The sequence below is a fragment of the Apteryx mantelli genome, chromosome 3, assembly GCF_036417845.1.
Source record: "Apteryx mantelli isolate bAptMan1 chromosome 3, bAptMan1.hap1, whole genome shotgun sequence".
NCBI lineage: Eukaryota > Metazoa > Chordata > Aves > Apterygiformes > Apterygidae > Apteryx > Apteryx mantelli.
Window position 1 is genome coordinate 35,715,875 of NC_089980.1, and position 25,354 is coordinate 35,741,228.

General features: G+C 35.2%; 1 protein-coding gene across 2 annotated transcripts in view; it reads left to right on the forward strand.

Annotated features, from left to right (window-relative positions):
• Window positions 1-25,354, forward strand: part of UBR2 (ubiquitin protein ligase E3 component n-recognin 2) — a 58,560-nt gene that overhangs the window by 16,410 nt on the left and 16,796 nt on the right. Inside the window, exons 9-30 of one of the 2 annotated variants that reach the window (XM_067293124.1) lie at window positions 3,057-3,164; window positions 4,994-5,082; window positions 5,767-5,865; window positions 8,062-8,225; window positions 8,309-8,408; window positions 9,511-9,639; window positions 10,413-10,596; window positions 11,701-11,762; window positions 12,566-12,676; window positions 14,555-14,620; window positions 16,004-16,126; window positions 16,501-16,564; window positions 16,961-17,085; window positions 18,388-18,440; window positions 18,704-18,806; window positions 19,387-19,435; window positions 19,817-19,971; window positions 22,010-22,112; window positions 22,907-23,016; window positions 23,255-23,335; window positions 24,149-24,330; window positions 24,944-25,143. In XM_067293124.1, the coding sequence (XP_067149225.1) occupies window positions 3,057-3,164; window positions 4,994-5,082; window positions 5,767-5,865; window positions 8,062-8,225; window positions 8,309-8,408; window positions 9,511-9,639; window positions 10,413-10,596; window positions 11,701-11,762; window positions 12,566-12,676; window positions 14,555-14,620; window positions 16,004-16,126; window positions 16,501-16,564; window positions 16,961-17,085; window positions 18,388-18,440; window positions 18,704-18,806; window positions 19,387-19,435; window positions 19,817-19,971; window positions 22,010-22,112; window positions 22,907-23,016; window positions 23,255-23,335; window positions 24,149-24,330; window positions 24,944-25,143 (2,460 nt within the window). Of the gene's footprint in view, window positions 1-3,056; window positions 3,165-4,993; window positions 5,083-5,766; window positions 5,866-5,939; window positions 6,039-8,061; window positions 8,226-8,308; window positions 8,409-9,510; window positions 9,640-10,412; window positions 10,597-11,700; window positions 11,763-12,565; window positions 12,677-14,554; window positions 14,621-16,003; window positions 16,127-16,500; window positions 16,565-16,960; window positions 17,086-18,387; window positions 18,441-18,703; window positions 18,807-19,386; window positions 19,436-19,816; window positions 19,972-22,009; window positions 22,113-22,906; window positions 23,017-23,254; window positions 23,336-24,148; window positions 24,331-24,943; window positions 25,144-25,354 lie in introns of both variants that reach the window. The other variant, XM_067293123.1, reaches the window with a different exon arrangement.

A 25,354-nucleotide genomic window follows, 5' to 3' on the forward strand; every position in this document is an offset into this window, starting at 1 on the left:
TACTTTAATTGCCTTGTGCACCTTGGGATGCGGTCTTGCAATATACTTTGAAGTCTGACTTTGTGAAATGCGCTTCTGGAAAAAATTGGTTTCTCTTAGCTTTTTAACAAATGGTAACAAACATCCAGGCTGTTTTTAAGCAGTCTGTTATCCATTCTTCTGGAAGATGAGGTAAGGAAAATGTACTGCCTAAATTTTCCTGGCCAGAGGGATATGCACATGTGAACAGGTCTTTTGTTTAGACACGCAGGTAGGAGAAATGATGCTGTGAAATGGATGTCAAACTCTTGACAGTGAATAAAGGGAAAACCTTACTACAGCATTTTTATCACAAGCTTGACTATGACATTCTTGCTAGCAAATACTGGTCCTTTGTGAAAAAGGAGCTGTTCACCATTTGTTGAATGGCGTGGTAGGGTAACTCTGCAAGGCAAAAGGATTGCTGTAGGATTTCACAGAATATATAGCATTGCACCATGCAGTGCAGAACTGTCCAAGCTGCAGCCACCTCCTCCTCTTAGGTAGAGTTGGCAAAGTGGTGTGCAGAGAGAATGGTTAATGCTTGTAAGTAGTGTACTTATGTTAGTGAATATATGTTACTGACAGGTCCAAGGCTAGGTTGGACATATTGTTAATATAAGCGTGTCTGTGTTGTGCTTTGTTGCAGAGGTAGGCTTATCTGCACTGTGCAAATAATAAAATTTATTATTTCTTTCATTTAGAAAAATACATAGAGTTTTAAAAATAATAGCAGTTAGTAAGTACAAACTAAGAATTGCCGCATGTGGTGAATTATACACTTTTCTTTTGATAGGACTCTAAACAGGGGAAATGTAACTTTAAAAAAAAGAGCGTGGTGTATAATTATTTCTTATATTAGTAAACCAACAGCACTTTTAAGAAAGCACAACAACATTTTCATTTGCTATCTTTGAGCAAAAATTGTTGTTCGGTATTTTTCATAAGATTCTTTGTTGTTCCATAAGCTTAATACAAGGTATAAAATATTTGTGGTTCTAGCAGCAAAATATCAAGTGTTTTTCAGTAGTTGAGGAGAAGATGGCCCTATGGGTTCTACTGTTTAGGCTTTTGAACTTTTTTTTTTATGGGTCTGTCACTGTGATTTATAGTGTCAACTCAGTCTGTTTATAGTTGCTTTTCTCCTTTGCTGCCTTGGATATCATTAAGAGCTGCCAACTAGTGATTATGCCTTGGTATATTAGACACTCGTGACTTATAAAGTTGACTTCAGCGTTATTTCTTCAGGTAGTTTGAGACAGGTTTTTATGCTGGCTTCTCAAACGCAAGAATCTTTGAATTTTTGTTTCTAATGAAATCCTCTGGTTACGTTAATGGAGAAGATGGATATAGTTGTGGTTTGGACTATTGAATAGCGGGAGTGTTGGAAAAGTGGTTGCAATGATTTAAAACTCCCAGCAACCTAGAAATGAAGTGTCAGAGCAGAAAACCTTATCCCAAAGATGTATCCCTTTGAAAATAATGTCATTTATCATATGTACCAAGTTCCTTCTTATTGGAAGACTGGGACTGTGAACTATGGTTTTTAAAAGTTAGAAATGTGCACAGTAGCCTGGGAAGAACACCTCTTCTTCTATAAGAATGGAGCATGTCAGTGTTTTGGTTGGAAATGTCATTAAGCTGGTGCATCTTGAGCAGGCTGTGAGCTGCACTGTATGGGCTTTTGGTTCCCCCCGCCAAAAAAAAAAAAAAAAAAAAAAAAAGAATTGTAGAAGAGGAAAACTAGAACCTAATCTTTACTCAAGTAAACTGTACGAGTCAAGAGAATCATGAGTCTCATTGGTAAATATCCTTTCTATCTTTGTCCCATAAAAGACTATTGAATTTTCAGGCTTTAATCCTCAACAGTTCCTTTTTCTATTGATGGTTTAAAGGGAAAAATTGTGGTTCTAACTAATAAAATGCTTAGTGTATTGATAAATTCAAATACAATTAACAAAAGCTTGTTAAATGCTGAATATATTTGTTTTACTAGTCAGTCAGATACAGGAAAAGGGTTTATGGATTCCTTTGAAACAGAGGTATGAAAAAGCATTTGTATTTTATGTCGTTCAGTCGTTTGTTACGATGTTCAGGATTTTGTACGCAAATAGAGGAAGGAGTTATGAGTAAAATGATCGGATTAGGAGGTTTCCTAATGCTCATCAAACTTTCTATTAATAACATGTTCAACCAAGGAATACTTGCTTCTGCATAAGTGGAAGATGTTTATACACGTGTGTGACAAGCAGCAGAGCTCTCCCATTTCAAGCTTTTGAAACTTCTCAAACTTGATACTGCATGATTTTTGCCGATTACTTTGACTTCTTTGCAATAGCTTCCCGTGACAAAGTGTACTGTGTAACAATTCACAAATCTGAAATGTTTGCTAACAGGCCTTGTCTAGCCTTTGTGTAGTGCCCTTCATTCATTAAACTGACTCATTTTTTTTAACATGAACCATACATACAGTGTGGCTATCTTTGAAATATCTGAGAAGTATTGTGAACCTATGTAATACTCATCAGTTTTGGTGGGACTTGTAAGTATGTAGGCTTTCTGGAAAAACAGCTATCTGGTTGCCAAAACATGGGTTAAGGAGCCAGTGCTGAACACGAGGAATTTTCAGTTTTGGTCTATGTCTTTCAATTACAGTGAAGTTATTCGTAAGAAACTGAGTGTACTCATGAAATTCCAGATAGCAGGTATCTACAGATTAGGAATCTCTTGACTTAAAACAAACAAAACTCCCCTCGTATCTAATAAGGAAAGTCCTCTGTCTCTATCTTGTATGCACTTTTTGATGATTTTTCCCTCCCTGAGCTAGTTTATTGTTATATGTTACTGCTCCTGTTCTTATGAGAGGTGATTCAAAAATTTAAAAAAAAAATTGTTTTTTGGTTGGTGAACTAAAATAAAGTTTCGTGGATGTGCATATTGTGTGCTATGAAAACTTGCAGTATGTCAAAATATTGTATTAATTTTGTGTTTAAGTTATAATTAACTTTAAAATTGTTTCATTATTTCTTTTTTTTAAGATGGCCTTCGTCGAATATTGTGTCAGGTTGGTTTACAGGAAGGACCAGATGGTGAAAATTCTTCTCTTGTGGATAAGCTGATGCTGTGTGATTCTAAACTGTGGAAAGGTAAGTTTTCTCAGACTTCAGGGAAATACTAAAGGATATTATGCATGGTAGTTTTCATTTACTGTATCTGTTAATGTTTGATTGCTTTTACTGTGGTAAATTGCAGATGCAATTGCCTGTTTTATTATAATTTGTCCCTTCACCATGCATTTCAAAATATAATGAGGACAAAAACATAAGGACACTGTTTGGAGCTTTTTTAGATACAATATTTCAAAGTAGCCTGAAAATTGGGCCTAATTTGATATGCAGATGAAAGTACCAGTTTAAGAAAAATTGGGTGAACAGTAGAGTGCTTGCTTTACAAGATCTTGGTATCTAGATCATGTCTACTAAAATGCCTCATCTCGTGCTCTCTTGTGCCTGCGTGCACGTGCTCTCTTGCGCGCCCGTGCGCACGCTCTCTCTCGCGTGTGTGCTCTCTGGTTTGTTCATGCACTTCTCCCGCGCGCACTCGCACTCTCTCGCTCTCTCTTGCTCTCACGTGCTCGCGCTCTCTCTTGCGTGCTTGTTCTCGTCCTCTCTTATGGATAGGGCAGAGATGTGTTTGTGTTCATGAGGTGTTCCTGCTGATCTGGGAACATGTGCGTTCTGTTATTTTAGAGTTGTTAAAATCTTTAAAGCCCCATTGATGTAGTGGGATGGGCCAGAAAGTTGTAGTTTTTGAGGAAGTGAAAGTAATTCGTTTCTGTGCTATCGTGGAGTCTATGTCTCTATTGATATCCTAAAAGGGCATTTAAAGCCAGGTGTAAGAAAAACAACAGAGAAGCACAAGGCGAAGGCAGAGAATGATACAACGTAACTGACCTTTCCTTATTGAAGTGAGAATGTAGTATTTTGAAGATTTTTTTTGTGTGTGTTTTTCCAGTATCTTTTGTTGTTCTTCAGTTCTGAAGTACAGATATCCTTGAGAGTAGTAATCCCTCTTCATGGTCAGTCTTGGGAGCCCCTTGGAGCAGCAATAAAAGAAGGAAGAAGTAGGGTGGAATGTGAGCGTAGCATGGAAAGAATGATTCCTCTAGGTTTTGTTTTTCTGATCCCTTTTATTTTATGTGAATGTATTCCTGGCTCTCGGAACTTTTTTTTTTCCCCCTTTTGTCTGCCAATTTGGTGATCTGAAAGGAACTACTTTTATGGACAACTACTACGTTTTTAGTACAGGCTTTGTTAGTGTAATATCTTTAATGTAAACAAGGAGTAACTTTAAACTTTTGCATTTCTACTTTAGCATTTTTCTACCTTTTCTGTATTCCATAGTTGCTCTGTATTAAGCAAATAGTGTAATGGCTTTTGACTTCCAAGTGACCGACAGAAAAAATGATGCAAACATGCATGTATTTCCAAGCTACAAACAGTCAATTCTGATTTGCACTGATAATATTTTCTGGATGCAGAAAACCTGTAGCCAGGCTACAAATTCAGTAGCCGAAACTAAATTCGGTAGCTAAACTGATTATTTTGGTGACATTGTTCACAATTAACAATTTGTTGCAGTTTCCAGGACATTTCATAACAGCTCCTTTTTTCTGGGCTGTCCCAATCCTCTGTTTATTCTGGGAGTAGAGTTCTCGTTTACCAGACTTGCCTTGTATTTGGAGGTTTTCAACAGCTGAGTGTTAACTGATGCAGGCATAATAAATAAAGCTACTTAAAGAATTCTCTTTGTTTTAGGTATTCTTCTTCATCTTTTATTACCGCCTGCCAGAAATCAAAGCAGCTTTCTGCTCTGAAATGCAGACTTCATTCATGCTCTAAGAGTTCGCATTTATAAGTGTTTCCATGATGTTTTGACAAAGTAGTCGTTCATAATATTTCATTTTTATTGATAGGTGCTAGAAATGTTTATCATCAGTTATTTATGAGCAGTCTACTTATGGATTTGAAATACAAGAAACTTTTTGCCATCCGCTTTGCAAGAGTAAGTATTTTTCTTACAAAGAGACATTGAACGCTTAAACGGTCTGTCCAAGAGAGTTTAGCTAGCGTACGGAACTTCAAGGGAGCGGTTATCCAGTATTTTTTTTTTGGGGGGGGGGGGGGTGGAGGTGTGTGTGTGAGAAGTTGAAAAGAAATGCTGACTGTTTTATTTCTGTCTTCAAAAACCTTGGTTATCATGACTTCACACCTCTTAGGAAGAAAATGAGCTTTACAAGTTCCCCAGAATTAAGGCAGTTCAGATGTTGTCTTCACAGTTAATATTGTAGGCTATCACTTCCTGAGAGCTGATCGTTCCACATTGTTGAGGTGTAAGCTGTTACAGCACTGCTCGGGAACAGTATTTGAAATGCAGTTATGCTGATTAGCATTTCTGCAGTAACTAGTACCTGAAATGCTTTAAATCAGCACTGCAAAACTGTACTCACTGCTGAAGAAAAATAACTTTTTTTAAGTAGCAAGTAAAATACTATCCTTTACTGTGAAAATCAGAGTGAGTCGATCTCATGCCTGAGCTGAAAAGTTGTCATGTTCTTTGTACAAGATATTTTGATAATAATCAGAGCTATTTGTCCCCTTATCATAACATTAGTTTCCCAGAGCACACGTTTAAATAAAAAAAATCAGGTCAGTGTGGATTAGAGGTGAATTTCCCCTTGTTGTTTAGAATTACCGGCAGTTGCAGAGAGATTATATGGAGGATGATCACGAACGGGCAGTATCGGTGGCTGCTCTGTCTGTCCAACTCTTCACTGTACCTACTCTGGTGAGTAGTACCTGTCTTTCTTTTAAAAACTGATAGTTGGCACTCCTTGCCTTTTTTTGCCTCCTTCTTAATAGAACTATGAGCGATTGCAGAGTGATTTTATGAAAGATGACCACGACAGAGAGTTTTCAATTGCTGACCTCTCGATACAGATATTCACAGTGCCTTCTCTTGTAAGTACTAAAAGACCAAAAAAAAAAAAAAAAAGGAAATCTTTATTTGTTAAAAGCCACATGAGGCTATTGAACCCAGACAGCGTATTTATCTAACATTATTACAATGAAAATGCAGGACACTGCTGCTGCAAAGTAGTCAGACTGTTTACAGATATTGCTATGGGTTTACATGAGCTTCGTGAAGTTTTGAATCTGACTTCCTAGAGTGGTTTGAGTATTTTTTGTTTCTTTATTTTATTTTATTTTATTTTTTAAAAGATATTAAATGTTTAGGTGCACGCATAATGCTTTAATTTCTGATAGTACCAGGTCACAGTTACTGTTTGTAGAAATTTACATTATGATTTACGTACTGCAGTTGCAGAGCATGCCATCCTGGTGCAGTTTTATAAACGATCTACTGTGTTTATCTTAGTTTTCTAACCAATCCAAGTGCAAGCAAGAGTTGTTTTATGATATTACTTACTTCCTGTGGTACTTCTAGACTCAGACCAGCCTCCTTTCATGCTTCCACTTAATTTTTGTTTCAGGGCTTCAGGTTGTGTTCCCAGTTGACTAACTCTGCTGGTCTTTCACTAGTTTATGCTTGCTTGAGAAACCTCCCTTTTTGTTCCAGTCTCCAAATAAGTCTCTTACCTTGTAGTACAAACTACCCAAATTAATTTTTGGAGTTGTACTGGAAATGAAAATCTGATTTTCATAGTCAGAATTGTTTCTAAAATGAGTGCTTTTTGAATCTTTCCGAAACTGAGATCCAAAATTCAGTAATAACATGGCAGTTAAGGTAGTGAGCAAAGTGGGTTTTTCTAGATGGTGCTATTTTCTAGATTTGCATTATTACAAATCTGCTAGACAGCTGTGTAATAATACAGATAATGGGCCTTTTTCAGGAGTTTCAGAATGATTGTAGTATTTATATAGCAGCACTTTTGTTCCCTTTTTTATGGGCTTTTGAAATTATTTTAAACTTCTTGATAAGTTGAAGAATATAAATATCTTCCTCCCCACCCCCAATAACATTTTGAAAATGATTTAAATGATTTCAGAGTTAGCTGTCAAGCAACAGAGGTGGTTTGGTTTGGAGGAAGATGGGTGATTGTGTTGGTGGTGTTTTGTTTTGTTTTGATGTTAACCATTAGATTCCTTCTCCCCCCCCCCGAGCATTTCAGAAACTCAGTCTGGAGTATCATTAGCAACTGCAGAATCCAGAAGCTGTAGTCAACAACCACAGTATCATTGTGCTACATCAAGGTGGCCAGTCTTGAATCTACCAGCCATGTAATAAAATCTTCATGGGAGCTGAGAGCCACAAGACTCATCCTGTTTACCTTGGAGATCCAACAGAAAGGAGGAGTTCTGGAAGAGCTCATAAGTAGGAGATGGCAGGAATTTCCTCAGTGCCCCCTGTTGTGTTGCAGGGTTGGGCTGGGTTAGGCTGGGCATGGGAGACAATCTGGCAACGTCCGCCTTTGCAATGCCTGCTGACTTGTTTCCTGCAGCGCATGGATATGTGTAGTAGCCCCTGATAGGAATCATAGGTCACCTTACACAATCTTGATGTGGAAATCAAACTGTACAGTTTCTTAGGAGTTCAGAAGGCTCAGGCTTTTCACCACTGTGCTTGATAGTTTATAAACAGAAAACGGAAGAGCTGTCCCTGCCATAAAGAGCTCATACTTAAGTTATTAAGAGAAGAAATGACAGATACTTAAAGGAAGGTACAAGTTAGTAATAAGATAGTAGGTTAGCAGCAGCCTAACCATAGTTGAACTTCTGTAACTATTGTGTCAAAGAAAAATTCTACAGGAGAGATCTGAATTATGATAATTTCTGGTTATATTCCATTTTTTTTCAGTCAATATTTGGAAGTTTGGCTTTTAATAATTAAAACAGAGGAGTATACTGATACTATAACTGCTTTGGGTAAAATGTCATGTATGAATTTCATTGTGCAGTATGAAACTTATTCTTGTTACTAGTATCTTTTAATTACAGCAGATTTCACTGTACTTTGGCATAGGCTCGAATGCTAATAACAGAAGAAAATCTCATGACCACTATCATCAAAACTTTTATGGACCACTTAAGGCACCGTGACATCCAAGGCAGGTTTCAGTTTGAACGTTACACTGCTCTACAGGCTTTCAAATTCAGACGTGTTCAGAGCCTTATTTTGGATCTCAAGTAAGTATATTAATAGTGTGCTAATTTGATCAATAAAAAAAAAAATTGAAATTAACACTTGCATTTGTTTCTAATGTACTCAGGTATGTGTTGATAAGTAAGCCAACTGAGTGGTCAGATGACTTGAGGCACAAGTTTCTGGAGGGTTTTGGTGCCTTCTTAGAATTACTCAAATGTATGCAGGTATGTAAATTTGTAAAGTACAAAATTTTCAGAACACATTTTCCTCTTAAAACAAGAGACTAGCTTTCATGATTTAAAAATTGATGAAATTTAATGGAACTTCCATTTTATGATAACTTGAATTTGGTATAACTGTTGGAATCATGTCATGTTTGCCTGAGCATAAAATGTTTCACCTAACTTTTTTAGTTCAGTTTGTTGCTGTAGAAGGCAGTGAAAAGGAAAATCAGTTCAAACAGAAATGTGTCAGTTCTGTCATATTTTGCAGCTGTACAGGCATAAAAGATGCATTTAATTGTGTGAGCAAAATCTTGTCCATATTAACCAACGTTCATTCTTCCTGAGTGCTCAAGATACTACCTGAGTGACAGCAGAGTTGCTGTTCATATTAAGGAATATATAGTCTCCTGACATACAAGTAGACACCTTCACTGTGATTTTTTTTCAGCCTCTTTATGCGCCGTGTTATCTTAAGAGTTGAATATTTAAAAAGCAGTGCAACTTTTACCCAGGCAAATGGCCATGTGATCATAAGGTATAATGAGAATCTTTCCCATTTTTCGGTATGTCAGTAGAATATTTTTCTCAATACTTATCTCTTGTTAGTCTATTTAAGATAGTTTCTTCTCTTGAATATACTGCAATTATCAGATCACACCATAATTATCTTACTAGGCCCAGATCTGATTAGGCACTCTAGTACTCAGTCTTTATTTAGTGCTAATCTGCATTTAATAGCATGTCCCTAGAAAATACATTTTTGAAAAGTGAAATGGCTTTGTAAGGTGATGTATATATGTAAAAGTTTTTGTAAAAAGAATTTGTGACTTGGCTCATGATGATGAAATTTTCCCAGATGTTAAAAATAATAGATTTTAGATCTGAAACCTTTTTTGTCCCAGTATTATCTCCTCCACTTCCTGTTTCATTTTCTTGTTATTTTAGATCTGTCTGAATCCTTTTAGAATGTTTTCAATTTTCTTTTTTGTATTGTAGCAATATTATATGAATAAAAACAAGTAACCACTGTCCCATATTTATGTTATGTTGTCAGGGTGTTTCAGTGGTGCATTTCAGCAATATACAATTCTTTTCTTTCCAGGGCATGGATCCAATAACTCGTCAAGTAGGACAACACATTGAAATGGAACCAGAATGGGAAGCAGCATTTACATTGCAAATGAAATTAACACTTGTTATTTCAATGATGCAGGACTGGTGTGCTTTGGATGTAAGTTCCTTTTAGGTTATTTTTTCCATGTGAATATGTGAAAAAAAGATGAAACAGTAATATATGTTAACAGTGAACAAAACACATCATTGCACCACCAGCCAAAATCTTCCTTTATGAGCCAGTACAAATTTTTCTGTATTTGAAGACTTTTTTTTTTAGAGCTTGAATTGACAACTTCATAAAAATGTGATTAAGCCTTTCAAGAAATACTGCTGAAAGAACTCTGTCAAACATCCAGAAGTTGTGATTGTCTGTCTAAACACTATTAGGTTATAATTATTTGCAAAGGAGGAGTAGAGGACCAGGCCCTGGATCTACCTGTGCTGCCTGGTTGTAAATTGGGTTTCTATACCATAAGTGTTTCAAATTTTAGGACAGCAGAACTTCAGCACAGTAAAATATTGTCATGGAGCAAGTGATCATAGAATATCTGAACATTCAAACTGGCCTTAATCTGTCACTCTTAGTCAGCTTGCAGGTTTTACTGACACAACACGGTCATTGCTCAGAAGGTTCTGTGGTACCAGTTACAAAGAAACATGTTAGTGAGTCTTTGTTTAATCAGATGTACCTGGATGAGTGTCAGGATCTGTGTCCTTAATAATTCAGTTTATGTTGGAGTCCTTGTCTTAATCTTGTAAGACCATTAATAAAGGTAAAACTCAAAACATTGTATCAAAACCATCAGATTTTGTATATACAATGGCTATGTTGTTTTTGCAGAGCTCTGTTTTCTTCATAATCTGCATAAAGCACAATCTTTCTTGTAGGAGAAAGTGTTAATTGAAGCTTACAAGAAATGCCTGACTGTGTTGATGCAGTGTCACAGTGGTTTTACTGATGGAGAGCAACCTATTGTTCTCAGTATGTGTGGACATTCAGTTGAGACCATCAGATACTGTGTTTCTCAGGAAAAAGTTAGCGTTCATCTCCCAGTTTCTCGTTTACTTGCAGGTATGAACTAGTTTGAAATATTTCAGGTAACCAAAACATTGTATAAATGTAATTTAAATTTATGTGGACATAAGGAACCACACACCAGCTGTTGACAGCCTGAATAGAGTGTATTTTAGCTGTTTTCTAGCTGTTGGATAGCCTTTAGACAAAATGTTCCTAAGCCTTGGAGAAACTGTTCTGGTTTCAGGCCTGGGAGAAATTGTCAGGCCTCTGGAACTGTCAGTGGGGGGATGCTGTAGGCAGTTACTGCTGCTCTTGTGTCATTTGACTGATGCAAAAAAAAGTCCAACAAAATAGAATCTCTAGTTGACCAATTCCTTTGAAATATGGATAGCTGTCAGACTGAATAGACTAATCGACGTTCTGTTAGAGAGCAGGTCTATCAAACATCTGATTACAGACCAGTGTGTCACTGGAAAATTAGTCAATGATTTCCCCGCCCTCCCTCCCCCCCCTTGTATTGTGGCTAACTTGTTGAACAGTTGTGTTTAAAAAAGATTGAATTTTAGTTTAAATGGCATCAACATCATCTGACAGTAAAATAAATTCACAGGTAATGAAGTGAAAAAGTTAATTCTTGGGTAAAACATCGAAGAGCTCAGAAGCAAAGAATTTTGAATCTTTCGAACTACAAGCAGAAGCGTTGTAGCTTAAAAAACAAACTTTATTGTATTTTGCAGGGGCCTCATAATAGTACCTGAACTATTATTATTTTTATAAACCTAAAGACTGATGGAAAGGATGGAGCATCTGTCATTGGTAACTTGACCTGATAGACCAAGGATACTTGGCTATCTCTGAGGGGACATGACATGAGCAAAAAAAAAAAAAAAAGAAAGAAAAAAGCCAAAACCCGACACCTGTTGTCCTGCAAATATTATACAGAATCAATGGGGAAACTTTAATTCTCAAAATTTATACTTTGTGATGTCTCTTCAGAAAATCTCTAACTCCAACAAGATAAATATGCAAACGTCTTCATGAAGATTATGTCTAGAAAATGGTCAGATAGTAGATTAGATGGCTTTTTTTGTCCTATTGAAATTATGTAAAATATTGTATGCTATATAATATATGTATTTGTTTTATGTATTCATATAGGCTTGCATGTTTTGCTGAGTAAAACTGAAGTGGCCTATAAATTTCCTGAGCTGCTCCCCCTGGTATGTAATTAGATAAAACATATTCATTAAATATAACAAATTAATATGCTGGAAGTGAAATTGGTTATGTAAGAGTACAATATTATTAAAAATAAATTATCTTTCTGCTACAAATTCTGTTTAGAGAAGTCATCTTTGTGCAGTGGGTAGAATTACCTCTTAAAAGATGAATAGATGTTCATGGCTAGGCCTTAAGCAATCAGTATTGCCCTCATATTATTTAGACTCAAATTTAAGGTTTGTATTTTATTCTTCATGCGTTCTTTTTTCTTTTCACAGTGGAAACTGTTTTTAGTATCTGCTGACATGACCTAATTTTTTCTCCTTGGCTTTGGAGTTTCTAATTTTGTTCCCCAGTTATTTTTTGCTTCCTGCATGTTCCTATTGGTACACTGCTGCTTTGAGGGGAAGTTAAAAAGAGCGAAATAAATAGAAAGAGGATAGAGCAGAAATGGCAGATGAAATTTCTTTTGAAAGAATAACTAAGCTTTGAATGAAAGAGAGAGAAAATAGCAATGTTATTAAATTGATAACATTAAATGTGTTTAGGAATAAACTTAAGTCCATACAGAGTACTTGTGTGGAGCAAAGCTAAACGTGAGATTTGTTAGCAGAGTGATTGGATGGATTGTTAAGTGAGCTCATCAAACCTTTTTAATATGTGTTTTGGACTTGCTACTTTTTCATGTTCCTAAAATTATTTAATGATATAATAATATCCTCCCTTCTCCTCCATTTTGACCCCATTTTCTTTAACTTTTCTCTATTTATATGAAAATACTATGTCTCTTTATTTAATGCAGAGTGAACTTAGCCCACCTATGTTGATAGAACATCCTCTGCGATGCCTAGTCCTATGCGCTCAAGTGCATGCAGGGATGTGGAGAAGAAATGGATTCTCTCTTGTTAATCAGGTAAGTACTTAATAGCTGTATAATCACTGTTTGCTGGTAACTTTCTATATGGTGATTTCAGACCTCAAGAACTTCCCTTTCTGTATTTAAAAACATAACTTCAATATTGATTTCAAAATCCACTTGTGGAAACCTTATGGAAGGGCAATGGGAGTGAGGCACTTGCATCATTTGAATACTTAGGCTTTTAAATTGATCTTTGATTTCTTAGATGGAAGCTGCTTTTTTTTCCATCTTAGGACTGCTACAATGCTCAGTGGACTTAGCGATCTGCTCATAAAGAAGCTTCTAAGTATAATGCAGTTAAGGTCCCTTACCTTGTTTACTGTACGCTGTCCAGCAATGGCAAGAAGTGCTGAATTAGATCTGTATTTCTTTTGTAATGCATTCATCACCTTCTTGTAAAAATATGTCTCAAATATATAAATATGCACCCCTGAGGTAAGATATTATTACTATTTCTGTTTATAAGGTAATTAAAGTCCTGAAATCACACAGTAAAGAAGTATCAGAACCGGGATAGAACAGTGTTTCTTGTTTTTTATATCTGTATATAGAGAGAGCTTGTGCTTCTGGAGACCAGCTTCTTCTGACTCAAATTTTCTCTGCATTTGTGCAAATAAGGTCTTAGGTGTTTTGAGCACAACATCTATAAAATGGATACTGTAGTGTTGGTGCCACCCACCAGGGTGATGGTCTTAAGTGATTTACTTAGCAAGACAAAAATTATAAAAGAAATAGGATTTAGTTCTGTGAGATGTTAACTTGCTTTAATCGCGAAACTGTTCTTTCCCTCCCACAAGTCCCCATCTTCATCAGATAGTTGCAGTGCATGTGCACTTGGAGGCTGAAATCAGTTTGTTTGAACAGCTTAAATTCTGACACTCTTGCCTTTCAACCTAAGAATGTGTTCCTACAAGGTGATGTCTTCGTTGTCATTTTTAAAGCAAAAGCAATGCTATATACAACTATAGCAATGTTTATATTACTATAGATACTTACCAAATCTGAAATTTTAGTGTAACTTCTGATGGAGAAATAATTACTCTCTGTGTTAGCTTTCACTGCTTCCGTGGTCTAGAAGAGCCTTTTTCTTTTCATTGACTATAGAGTACTCATGTTCAGCCAGATACTCTAGGATATTTTCCCAGAAGATAGGAATGGACATTTGCTTGTGGATCTGCAATTTGAGGAGGAGAGGGAAGGCATGCTCTACTGTCTCATTCATGTAACATTGGTGAGAAATGGTGGCCGACCACCCAAGGAAAGTAGAGCATACTGGAGATTGTTCCCAGTCCTGCCTAGAAACTTGACAGTCTGTTTTTTTTCCCCTAACTGCTGTGGAATCGACGTTTCCTACTTTTCTGTGCCATGTACTGATGGTCATGTTGCTGCTGTTTCATCTTACTATTGAGTTTACTCCTAGAATAGTTTGGATTAAATGTGGTTCTAACATGTTCTTAACATTTTCCTGAAACCAGCATCTCCTAAAAGATTCAATCTCAACTAATGGAATAGCATTTTGTGCAGCAAAGAAAGAACATTTCTCTGACTGCAGGGACTTTCTCCCATGAATTTCCAACACTTAAATACTAAACATGTAAATATATTAAAACTTAGCCCAAAACACTTCAAGATTTTTTCCTTCTGTTAAGTGTATGCAGTCTAAACATTGGATCAATACAACTCAGCCAGCAGCTATGCATGTTTTATGCCATATTAAAATGCTTTTTGCATACAAACATATCAATATAAATTTTACAGACTTTTAATATATCTTTTTAGTCACTAATACTGTATGACAAGAGTTTATTTTTCCAGAATGAAATTAAATTTAGAATAAATATAATATTCATTAAATGTTACGCTTTTTTTCAGATTTATTACTATCATAATGTGAAGTGCAGAAGGGAGATGTTTGATAAGGACATAGTCATGCTTCAGGTAACCACATATACCAATTTGCATTTCATCGAGCATTTTCAGGGTTCATGTGCATGTGTATACAGCTCCATCAAAACGCTTTAATGGCAAGGAAAAAAAAAATCAAAATTTTTATGGAAAAACTTCTGTTCTTCATTATTGTATCTGTGTCCTTGCAGGAAAATTATGTAGAGGAGACACTGTTGTAATCCTTTTTTTTTTTTAAACATGCTGCAGAAAATGCAGAACTTCCTGTGTAATGGCTGTATAATACTACATCTTTAAGAATGTAATATTTTAACTAATGGATGATGTTATAGTGGCAGTTATATGGGTCTTCAGGTCTTCAGTATTGGGCTCAGTGCGTGTGTTGCCTCTTCTCCCTTTCTCATTTCCCATCAAAATTGACCTTTAAAATGCTGGATAGCAGGTAGAAGCTCATATAGCAGTTTGCCAGTTTTGCTATGTTGTAAAATCTCTTCTGAAGCCCAAAACTGAGAGTGAACTTAGCCCTGACACAAGAAGATCTGACACGTTATATCTAAATTGAAGTGATGAAAGCTAAAATTTGCAGCTGAAGGTTTGTAGTTGACCAAGACAGCAAAATCTTTTTGCAAGAGGGCCCCCAAATCTTATCTAGACTTAGCACTACCCAGCACAATGTGTATGTCCGGAGTTACTTGTGGTTTCAGATATATTTCACTAAGGCTTGATCTGTCCCTGATTTGTGGTGTTCATCCACATCATCATGTGGATATAAGTAGTTTTGTGAGAAATTATTCTGTCTTAAAGATAGTCCTGTTATCAACAGGAAATAACTGCTACTAAAATCTTATCTGTTAGTTAACAATGTATCTAAATTAGCCAGTTATGGATATTAATTGTTAGTTTTTTAGAAATGGAAGTGAATGTGTGTGGCTATGTTATAAAATCGGTATTATTCTTTTCAGGAAAGTTTGGAAAGTCTTGCTAATGTTTTGAGGGTTGGAATTTATAATCTGTTTTTTAAATCAGTACATGGTATACATTAAGTGCTAAACACACATTTTAATATGCCCTCTAGAAGCGGGGGCAGCAGGAACAGAGTTAGCAGAAACAAAACAAAACAAAAACTTTTAGTGGATTTTATTTGGGATAGAAAGAATAACCATGGGTATTTTACACTTAAAAGGACATCAAATTGATAAAGCAAAGGACTGTGTTTATTCAAACATATGTTGTCACTTGCATTATTGAAGTCCTGAGAGGGTAAACTTAAGTAGTTAAATCTCTTTGGCCAGGATAGAGGGAGAAGAATGAATTTCATAAGGAATATACTGTGAATGTTGTCTATGAAGTACAAATATACTTTAACACCAGATTTTTTTTTTCTATTTATAATAACTGTTTTTTCTTTTGTAATAGACAGGTGTATCTATGATGGATCCAAATCATTTCCTGATGATAATGCTGAGTCGCTTTGAACTTTATCAGATATTTAGTACTCCAGACTATGGCAAAAGATTTAGCACAGAAAATACTAACAAGGTATTTTTTATACTGCCATAATGGAAAATTTGCTATTTTGTTTTTGAAAGTTTATCAGACTCTGTTGCACCAACTCTGTGTAATTTCTTCACAAAAATACGGAAGTAACTATACCTTATTTTAGTTTGACCAGTTTGAAATTTGCATAAATACATTTACATGTTGAAATGGTAAATGTAAGAAACTGATGTATAATTTTTTCATTATTCAAAAATTTTAAGGCAATTGTGATTGCATTTCAGAAAAGCTTAATTTTGGAGTGTAAGCATGAAAAAGGACAATATTTTTGAAACATAGAAAAAATATTTGCAGCTTATGGAATGATTTTTTTTTTTTACTCAATGTTTATTCTGTTTTTTTTGTTTTTAAATCAGGATATTGTTCAACAAAATAACACGCTTATAGAAGAAATGCTGTACCTCATTATAATGATTGTTGGTAAGTTCAGAATACATTTAATCTTTTTTTAATTTATTTTTTAATGGTGTAGAATGAGCATACTTCATTGTCATCTGAAGTTCAGTTCCATTTCCAGTTTCTTGCAGTTCAGACAGCTTTCCTAGAAGGAAAGACTTGCTGAATTTTTTTCTATTTTTATTCCTTTAAAGAACAAGTATCAGTCCTGCAGAGTCATCCAGCTCGTGAAAAAAGATGTGATATTTTTGAACACTGATGATATTTTTATTTGATATTTTTGAACACTAGTGGGTGAACTCGTGGGATTTCCCCCAAAATATTTGTTTTCTAGTCTTTTCCTTTAAATTGCAAAAGAACAGAAAATAAAGTAATATTTTTTAAAACCCTCACAAAAATACTGTTATATTTTGTTCACAGGAGAACGATTCAGTCCTGGAATAGGACAGGTAAACGCAACAGATGAAATCAAGCGAGAGATCATCCATCAGCTGAGCATCAGGCCCATGGCTCACAGTGAATTGGTAAAGGCATTACCTGAAGATGTAAGTAACTTGGGAAAAATGTGACTTCAACTTCATTAGATTGCTGAAAATTTCTGTCTTAAACATGTTTATGCCCTTAAATGTGGAATGGGAGCAGCACGATTATGCAAAAAGTAAGATTAGCACAGATACAGATTAATGATAGGTGTCAGGGAGAGGTAGGGAAGAGCTGTAGAAGGAAATAACATCTGAAAGAGGTAGGAGCTAAGACATGAGAGCTTCTTCAGCTCTTTTTCTTTTTAATACTGTTTCTTATCAGGCCACCTGGCCAGCAGTCTCTGTATTCTGACAGTAAGCCCTGAGTAAAAGGATAGAAGTTTGTTGCCAGAGCTATCAAAAAATATCAGCTGTGTTATTTTGAAGCCTAACAGTATTTGAAAATACTAGGCACAATATAATGACTTGTAATGTAAATGCTCATAACGTGACATAAATGCTTCATATAAATGAAGCATAGAGGTGAAATCCTCTGTAAGCACTTGTGCAAGATAGCAAAGATGGCTTCAAAAACATTGTTTGAAAAAAAAATTTAACTTCTAACGCGATTCAAGGAGAAAGTCGAGATTCAAAAGTTAACCTTCTACTATATTGGTAATACTTTTAATAAAAATCTTCTGAATTCTTTTCGTTGTTCTAAATATTTTAAATGGATAACAAACAAAATCTGAACAGTCAAAACTTAGACTAGCTTTTTTTTTTAATATTTTAGGGTTGGATGAAAGAAAACATTTTAAGCTAGAATTCTAAATTAATTACATTGTCAGTCTTAGTTAAATAAATACATTTTCCATGAACTATTAACTGCTATGAATGTGTATTGCAGGAAAGGGATGTGACTTAAAAGGTAACTTGTGTATGAAGCTCTATTACATATTTGAACTGATTTCTCCTGCTACCTTTTGTGTGGTAGTTTTGTCATTTTTCAATGACCTGACTTTTTAGCCTTCTCCTGTATTTATTTAGTTTTAAAGGTCTAGGAAACAGAAATATTGACTAATATATACCTAATATATACTGAGTAAACTAAGAAATTTTTTTCTATTAATGTCTGTTATGTCTAAGTTTGCTAGGGTAAGGAAAAACAGTAAAAAATTTAAAAAATGGCACAATTAAAAAAAAACTTTTGAAGACATGGTATTTCTGAATTTATTTTCATGTTACTTGTTTTAGAGTTCTCTGGAGCATTAATAAAATAATACTACATCTAATTTGCTTGTTTATCTAGTGCTGTGTGATATTAAAACACGTTTAATTCAAGAATCATAGTAACACTATCTTGCCTTTTCTTTTTGCTCAATGTAGGAGAACAGAGAGACGGGAATGGAAAGTGTGATTGAAGAAGTTGCCTGTTTTAAGTATGTTTTGCTTTATTCTAGTATTTCGACCTTAAAAGTTGAATACCTAAATTAGTGAAAACGAGAGAACAGAAAAAGGGGGCTGGGTCACTGTTTTCTCCATGGCTTTGCTCTTCTGCATCACTCTAAATACTATTACTTATTTGATTTCTAGGCTGTCTCTTGAGCAACACTTTTTAGATGTTCTAGTTTAACATTTCAGCATAAAAATGGTTATAACCATTGAACATTGTTGTTATACATATTTATTTTTTTCTTTGTAGAAAACCTGGATTAACAGGCAGAGGGCTGTATGAACTAAAACCAGAATGTGCCAAGAACTTCAATCTGTATTTCTATCACTTTTCAAGGGCAGAGCAATCAAAGGTAACTAATAATTTAACCTTCTGTTTTTCATTTTCCTTGTGTTTTCTGTTTTTAAAGATTTATTTTGTGAAGGAATATTGTGAGGCAGCATTTTTTTTTGAAAAGGTTAACATATTTGAGAATGTTAACAAAATTTAGGTGAGATTTTGCAGTGATTTCTGTGCCATCGGATGCTGCACCTTATACAGAACTACTGAAATCAGTGAGGCTTCAGGAGTTTGTCTATGTAAAACTTGTAGTTTTATTAGGCCTTATTTTACTGAAAGTATTTTAACAGTCTGTATTTCCCCTTACTTTTATGGAAATTACTGTTTTAGCTCAGATATGGCTCCTGATTTTACACTTAAAAGAACCCAGGCTGGCTTAAGATAAAAGATTGCTTCTGAAGATGCAAGCAGTATGAGGTACTTTCAGGTAGAATGTAAGACAAATTGAAAGGACATGGAAACTTGCTTTTATTATTGAAGACTAGGGAAAAGAGGGGGAAAAATTGTAACAATGTAATAAAGTAAAAATGCTATTTTTTAGTTTTGTTTTTGTACAGGTTTTGAGTAAAATTGGCGTAATTCCTCTATTTCAGGCAGAAGAAGCGCAAAGAAAGCTGAAAAAACAGAACAGAGAAGATACAGGTACATCCTCTTTGAGGGAGGATGGGAGAAGAAGGAAACACCTGTGGAACTGCATATTGCCCTGACACTTTTAGACTAATATCGTGTTCTTGGGTTAGCCAGAAATTGGTGAAAACGTAGTATTTTCTCATCTATCTTCCTGGTCATAGACAGAAATCTAATCTGTCATGGAACCAGCCTTATGAGTAGCTTGTTCCTTCAACTTTTATGTTAAATGCAAGTAATGCTGAATGTTACAGCATGCTTATCTGTAATACTATTTATCAAGCAACTGTGTGCTGTCTTTGGTTAGACTTAAGCGATCTGAAAGTTGGGTGCTTTATATGGCTCTTGCAAATTTTAGAGATGTTCAAATGTGAAAAACACAAATTTCCCTTTCAGCACTTCCACCCCCTGCTCTGCCTCCTTTCTGCCCGCTTTTTGCAAGCCTGGTTAATATTCTGCAATCCGATGTCATGCTGTGCATTATGGGAACTATACTGCAGTGGGCAGTAGAACACAACGGCTATGCCTGGTCAGAGTCCATGCTGCAAAGGGTATGTTTCGGTATTTGAAATTATGCATGTGCTAAAGAAGGAATATGTATTTCAGCATTTTAACATTTGTTTATTTATTTTATTTATTTTATTTATTTATTGCCTACTTGATATATTAACATATACAGAATATATATGTTTTGAGTAGTAAGTGGTGTTTTCTGATAGATATACAAGGCTGGGGAGACCTCTCTGCCTCCAGTGCAATTTATTTTTTAAAAGTGTATGGAAGACAGGTAAATTTCTAACAGGTGCACACAAGAGGGAAGAATTCTGCTTGGATCAGTTGAAATAATTGCGGAATATTGTGGCAGAGAACCAGTTATATCTGAGTTGTTGCATGTTGAATTTGTAAAGCATAGTAACTTTTTTCTGACATTTCTTTGCTTATTTTCAATGTAGGCTAAGTCATTTTAGAAAAAAATCATAAAAATACAGAAAAGAATTTTCTAACAGGAAAATGTTTCAGTATTGGAAAGCTGAACTGAACTGTTTGTTCTTCAGTATTTATAATGATCTTTAGAAACCTGGAGAGCTACTCTAGGTTTTGTTGTCTATGATGGTCATCTGGGATGTGCAAAAGTTGTTAGCTAAAGGCAAACTGCCATCAAAGGGGCTATTCATATTGGTAGGGATTGTTGTTTGGCCTCCAAAACCAAACTTTTGGAAAATGTTGATAGATTTTTGAAGTAACATTTTGAAATAAAGCCCCAGATGTGAAGCTGAATATTAATTTTTTGACATTCAGTCTAGTTGAATGTATATTACTTTTTATAGCTAAATGCAAATCAACAAGAGAGCAATTCCGGACAAAATACCTTATTGCAAAAAGAACAGTATATCAGTATTATAAATCATAGCAAAAACTGGAGAATGCAGTCACATTTAAGTAACATAAGTATGTTAGGCTTTAAAATAAGTACTTGAATAGCGTAAGGTATTTTGTATTTGAGCTAAAACATGCTCAGCCGTTTGGGTGCCTCTATATTGTTCTCCAAACTCAGGATTCAAGAAGGACCTAGTATTTGCTCAGAAACAGGGCTTTTTGTTCACTGGTGCCATTCAGTTGGACTTTCCCGGGCAAACCACACTCAACTTGGGCGCACCATGCATAGGTTGGCATGAGGCATCTGGGAGAGGTGGCCTACATCTGATGAGGCCTGCTAGCCATGCGATAAGCTGGGAAAAATTGACCATTACTTTAAACAAAAAACAAAATCCCCTCCAAGAGTAAAATTTTACCATTTTTTCTGTGGAGATCTTAGAGTTATATGGTTATCTTGGAGTGTTTCGTTCCAGTTCTGGTGGGGATTTTTAGTACTTATGACTTCCTACACTGTTAATCCCAGGCACTCAGTAAGGCCTTTTACCTAGGGTGTCCTGACAGTTCGTTTGTGATGATGAAAGTGGTCGATTCAGCATGACAGAGCACACAACCAAATTTAAGCATTTCAGCTGTAAAATGCCACTCAGACTATTTTAGGGCCAAATAGGTAATTTTAATTTTTATATTCAAGGTTGCAGCTTTTTACTGACCTAAAGGTTAAGTCAACATTCTCTTTTATTTATTTCAAGATGTTTCTAGAGTGTTAAAGGAAAATTGGTTTAATAATTTTAATTTTTTGTCAATTAACTTTTGTATGTGGTTAAATATACATGCACGCACACGTGGGCACGCACACGAAATAGCATCATGCTTCTGTGCAGAGAGTTGCAATAATAGTATGCAATTGCTGGAGAAAGTTGAGAAATAAGAGAAACTAATGAAACTTATCCCAAAGCACAGAGTTCACAGTGAATAAGCAGGACAGCAAACAAAGACATATGAGCAGTGGAATGCTTTTATGTCTGGTGAAGTTTCAAGAATTTATAAACACACGTTGTCACTAATGTTTAATGTAGCTATGGAACTATTTAAATATGTTCTTATTTAATTTTGCTGTATAACTTCTTTGTCTTTTAATGAAATACTCAAACTATATATAGAAATTATATGTATGCTTTAAGAAAAGGACTAAAACTGATAATTTTTACTTAGGTTTTGCACTTGCTTGGAATGGCACTACAAGAAGAAAAACAACATTTAGAGAATCTCAGTGAGGAGAATGTCGTAACATTTACCTTCACTCAGAAAATATCAAGTATGCCTGTCTTTTCAAATGCATAACAGATAATATGCTGGCATTTTCAGTTGCTTCAAATATTTTCTTTTGAGATAGCGTTTAGCAAAAGTTTGTTTACCCATCAAAAAATTTTTTGGTATTATAGCTTAGTGTGCAAAAGACGGAATTCTCAAATTCTATAAAAACCAAATTATGTATACGTACTTTACATATATGTGTAGATTCTGTGGTAGTAGCATACTGTATGCCTTGTTTAGGGGAGAAAAGAAATCCAAAAATAGAATAATTTCCAGCACATCTTATTCTTAATATCTTTTTTGAAGAAGTGTCTCAACAAAGATTGCTGGGGTCTTGAAATACGTGATCAAACGTTACAATTGCAAATACTGTAGCTGTATTCTTAATAAATAGTTGTTTAATCTTGACTCTCCCCTGCATTTTATGATTAGTTCCTGTAGTTTTGTGAAAACATGGAAGTTGATAAGACTCTTCCATTGAAAATAGGTGGGAAATATAATATTGTAAGTTGTACATGGCAGCTCCCAAGAGTCAAACAGCCAGGGAATGCATACAGTGTATGCGGTCTTGAAAAAAACAGTCAACACACAAGGCTTTTAAGACTATTCCCTCTAACTTTTCAATATTGAGAGGGTATTTATGAAAATATTTTGGGGGGAATGAAAGACATACATTGCACATATTTGTTGAAGAGATTCTTCAGCTGTTGAATTTATACAAGTTTTTTATTATGATGAGTGATCAGATTGCTGGGTATAAATATAATCAATTGTCATGTTTGTTTTTTTTCTCAGGACCAGGAGAGGCACCCAATAATTCCCCTAGTATACTAGCTATGCTAGAAACACTGCAAAAGGCACCTCATCTGGAAGTACACAAGGACATGATTAGATGGATATTGAAGGTAAATCTGTTCTATATAATTCATGAAAATCTTGGAAAGAGGATTTTTGAAACTTTGCTACCTACACTGTGGTGATTTCCTTGTATTTTCCATGTTGATTTGTTGTGCCTGCTTGTTTTCTCTTCTGGAATCCAACACTATGCATTATCTGGCCAGCATTATAGTAAACACAGTTTTTGTATATTCATGTGTCAAACTGATTAAGAAGTTTTTTTTGGTTTTTGTTTGTTTTTTACAGACTTTCAATGCTATTAAGAAGCTAAGAGAAAGCTCCTCTACAAGTCCTGTGGTGGAGACGGAAGGAAATATTATAGAGGAGGTAAAAAGTTATAGCAGTTAGCTCATCTGAAACTGGTGCAGATCATGACCAGCAATGAATTACATTTCTAATTGCTGCTCTAAATCAAAGAGCAGAAATCTCAGTGATTTCTGAAATCTTAATTCTGTCTCATAGCTTGTAGATTAGACCCACACACTTTCTTTGAAAAACCTAGTGATAGAGCTCCTGATCCTTTTTTTTTTTTTTTTTTTTTTTCCTCCTTCCCTTTGCTTTACCTCTTGTGGCCTCCAAAAGTCTGGCAAGTTTACTATTGCTAGTACTGTTCATAGCACTGATCATAGCACTTAAAGACTCTACTCATCCCATCATTTCAGACTGTACAGGAAGCTGTTAAAAACATACGAACACATTTTTTTTTTTTTTTTTTTTTTTTTACTTTGACAGTTTTTCTGGAATGACCAGCAGTTTGTTTAGCGTGACGTGACATTCTAGATGTTACCCAAAGACCTTTGGAGTACTGTAATGTGTTAAGAATACAACCAGTGTGGATGGAGGGAGAGCAGCCATAGGGACTTCTTACTTTCCTTTTTATTTCATGTTATGCATGCTCAAAGAAAAGAGAAATAAAAAATAAAATTCAAGGGTGGGGAGGGAGTGCGCTTCTGGATCTGCAGTTCTACCTGGCATTTAACATGAGCCAAAGCAAAGAGGGCACAAAAACTTTCTGGTAGTTTGAGGTTTTGTCTTTTTATGAGACTCCAATTGCTAAGTGGCTAGTATAAGTTATGCATAGCAGTAGGTAACGTAAATTGTTTGTTGCAACAAGATTTTAAATGAACAATGTAATTTCAGAGTTCACGTGATAAAGACAAAGCTGAGAGAAAGCGGAAAGCTGAGATTGCCAGGCTGCGCAGGGAGAAGATCATGGCCCAGATGTCTGAGATGCAACGGCACTTCATTAATGAAAATAAAGAACTCTTTCAGCAGACTTTGGAGGAACTAGATACTTCAGCCTCCGGCGTACATGATAATAGGTAAAGGAGAAAAAAAATTAAAATGAGATTTCATTAACTTTTACATCATATTGTCTTATTGTTGCTGTTTAAACCAAACAGCAATTTTTATTTAGTCTTGATGGAGAGCTATTCAAAAATTTGAGACTAAAAAAGAAGCAGTAAAGGGAGCTGCTTTCCACTTACTGTCAAGATTGTAGGATAAATATTGATTTCTCCCTCCTCCCATCTTCATAGTACTCAGTGTAAGCAGATAACTTGTTTTCCTGTAAAACAATCCAGTAGAATTGTTAATTTGACAAGAAGAGAAAATGAAGAGAAGGCGATTTTTTTGAAGTGATAATGTTAATCAAACTTACTAAATTGGAAATAGCTGATGCATGCTTGTCATCTGTGGATGATAAATTGTTGAAATATAATTTGAAAGAAATAAGGATATCAAAAATGGCCACTGTTGGGAGTTCTGTTTTTTTTTCCCTAGAAAATATTTATGCATAACTATTTTGGGGGACACAGGTATTGTTATATACTTGCCAAAATTATTTTTTGTCAGAGTATTTAACATAAAGCTATAAATGTTTATTAATCACATTTAAAGTATGATCTGCTCACTAGTATTCTTTGAATATCCCAGCCCTGTAGTTTCAGATGCAAAACTCACAGCCTTGGGACCACAGCAAACCAGAGTGGCTGAACACAGACAGGTTGTTATGTGTATATTGTGTCAAGAAGAACAAGAAGTTAAAGTGGACAGCAGGGCTATGGTCTTGGCAGCATTTATTCAAAGATCAACTGTGTTATCTAAAAATAGAAACAAAATTATTCCAGACCCTGGTAAGTGGTATTCATAGTCGTCTTTAATATTATGAATTTCAGAGTTGCCTGTAATGACCACATGCTTTTTATAAAACAGTATAGCTTCATCTTCTCATGTTATCTGTATAATTGTGAATGACTTCATTGTAATCAGTGGCAAAATTCCTATATTTTTTGTGTGCAGTAGAGTGCATTCTAAATAAAAAATAACTGCAAAGCGTATCTAAAA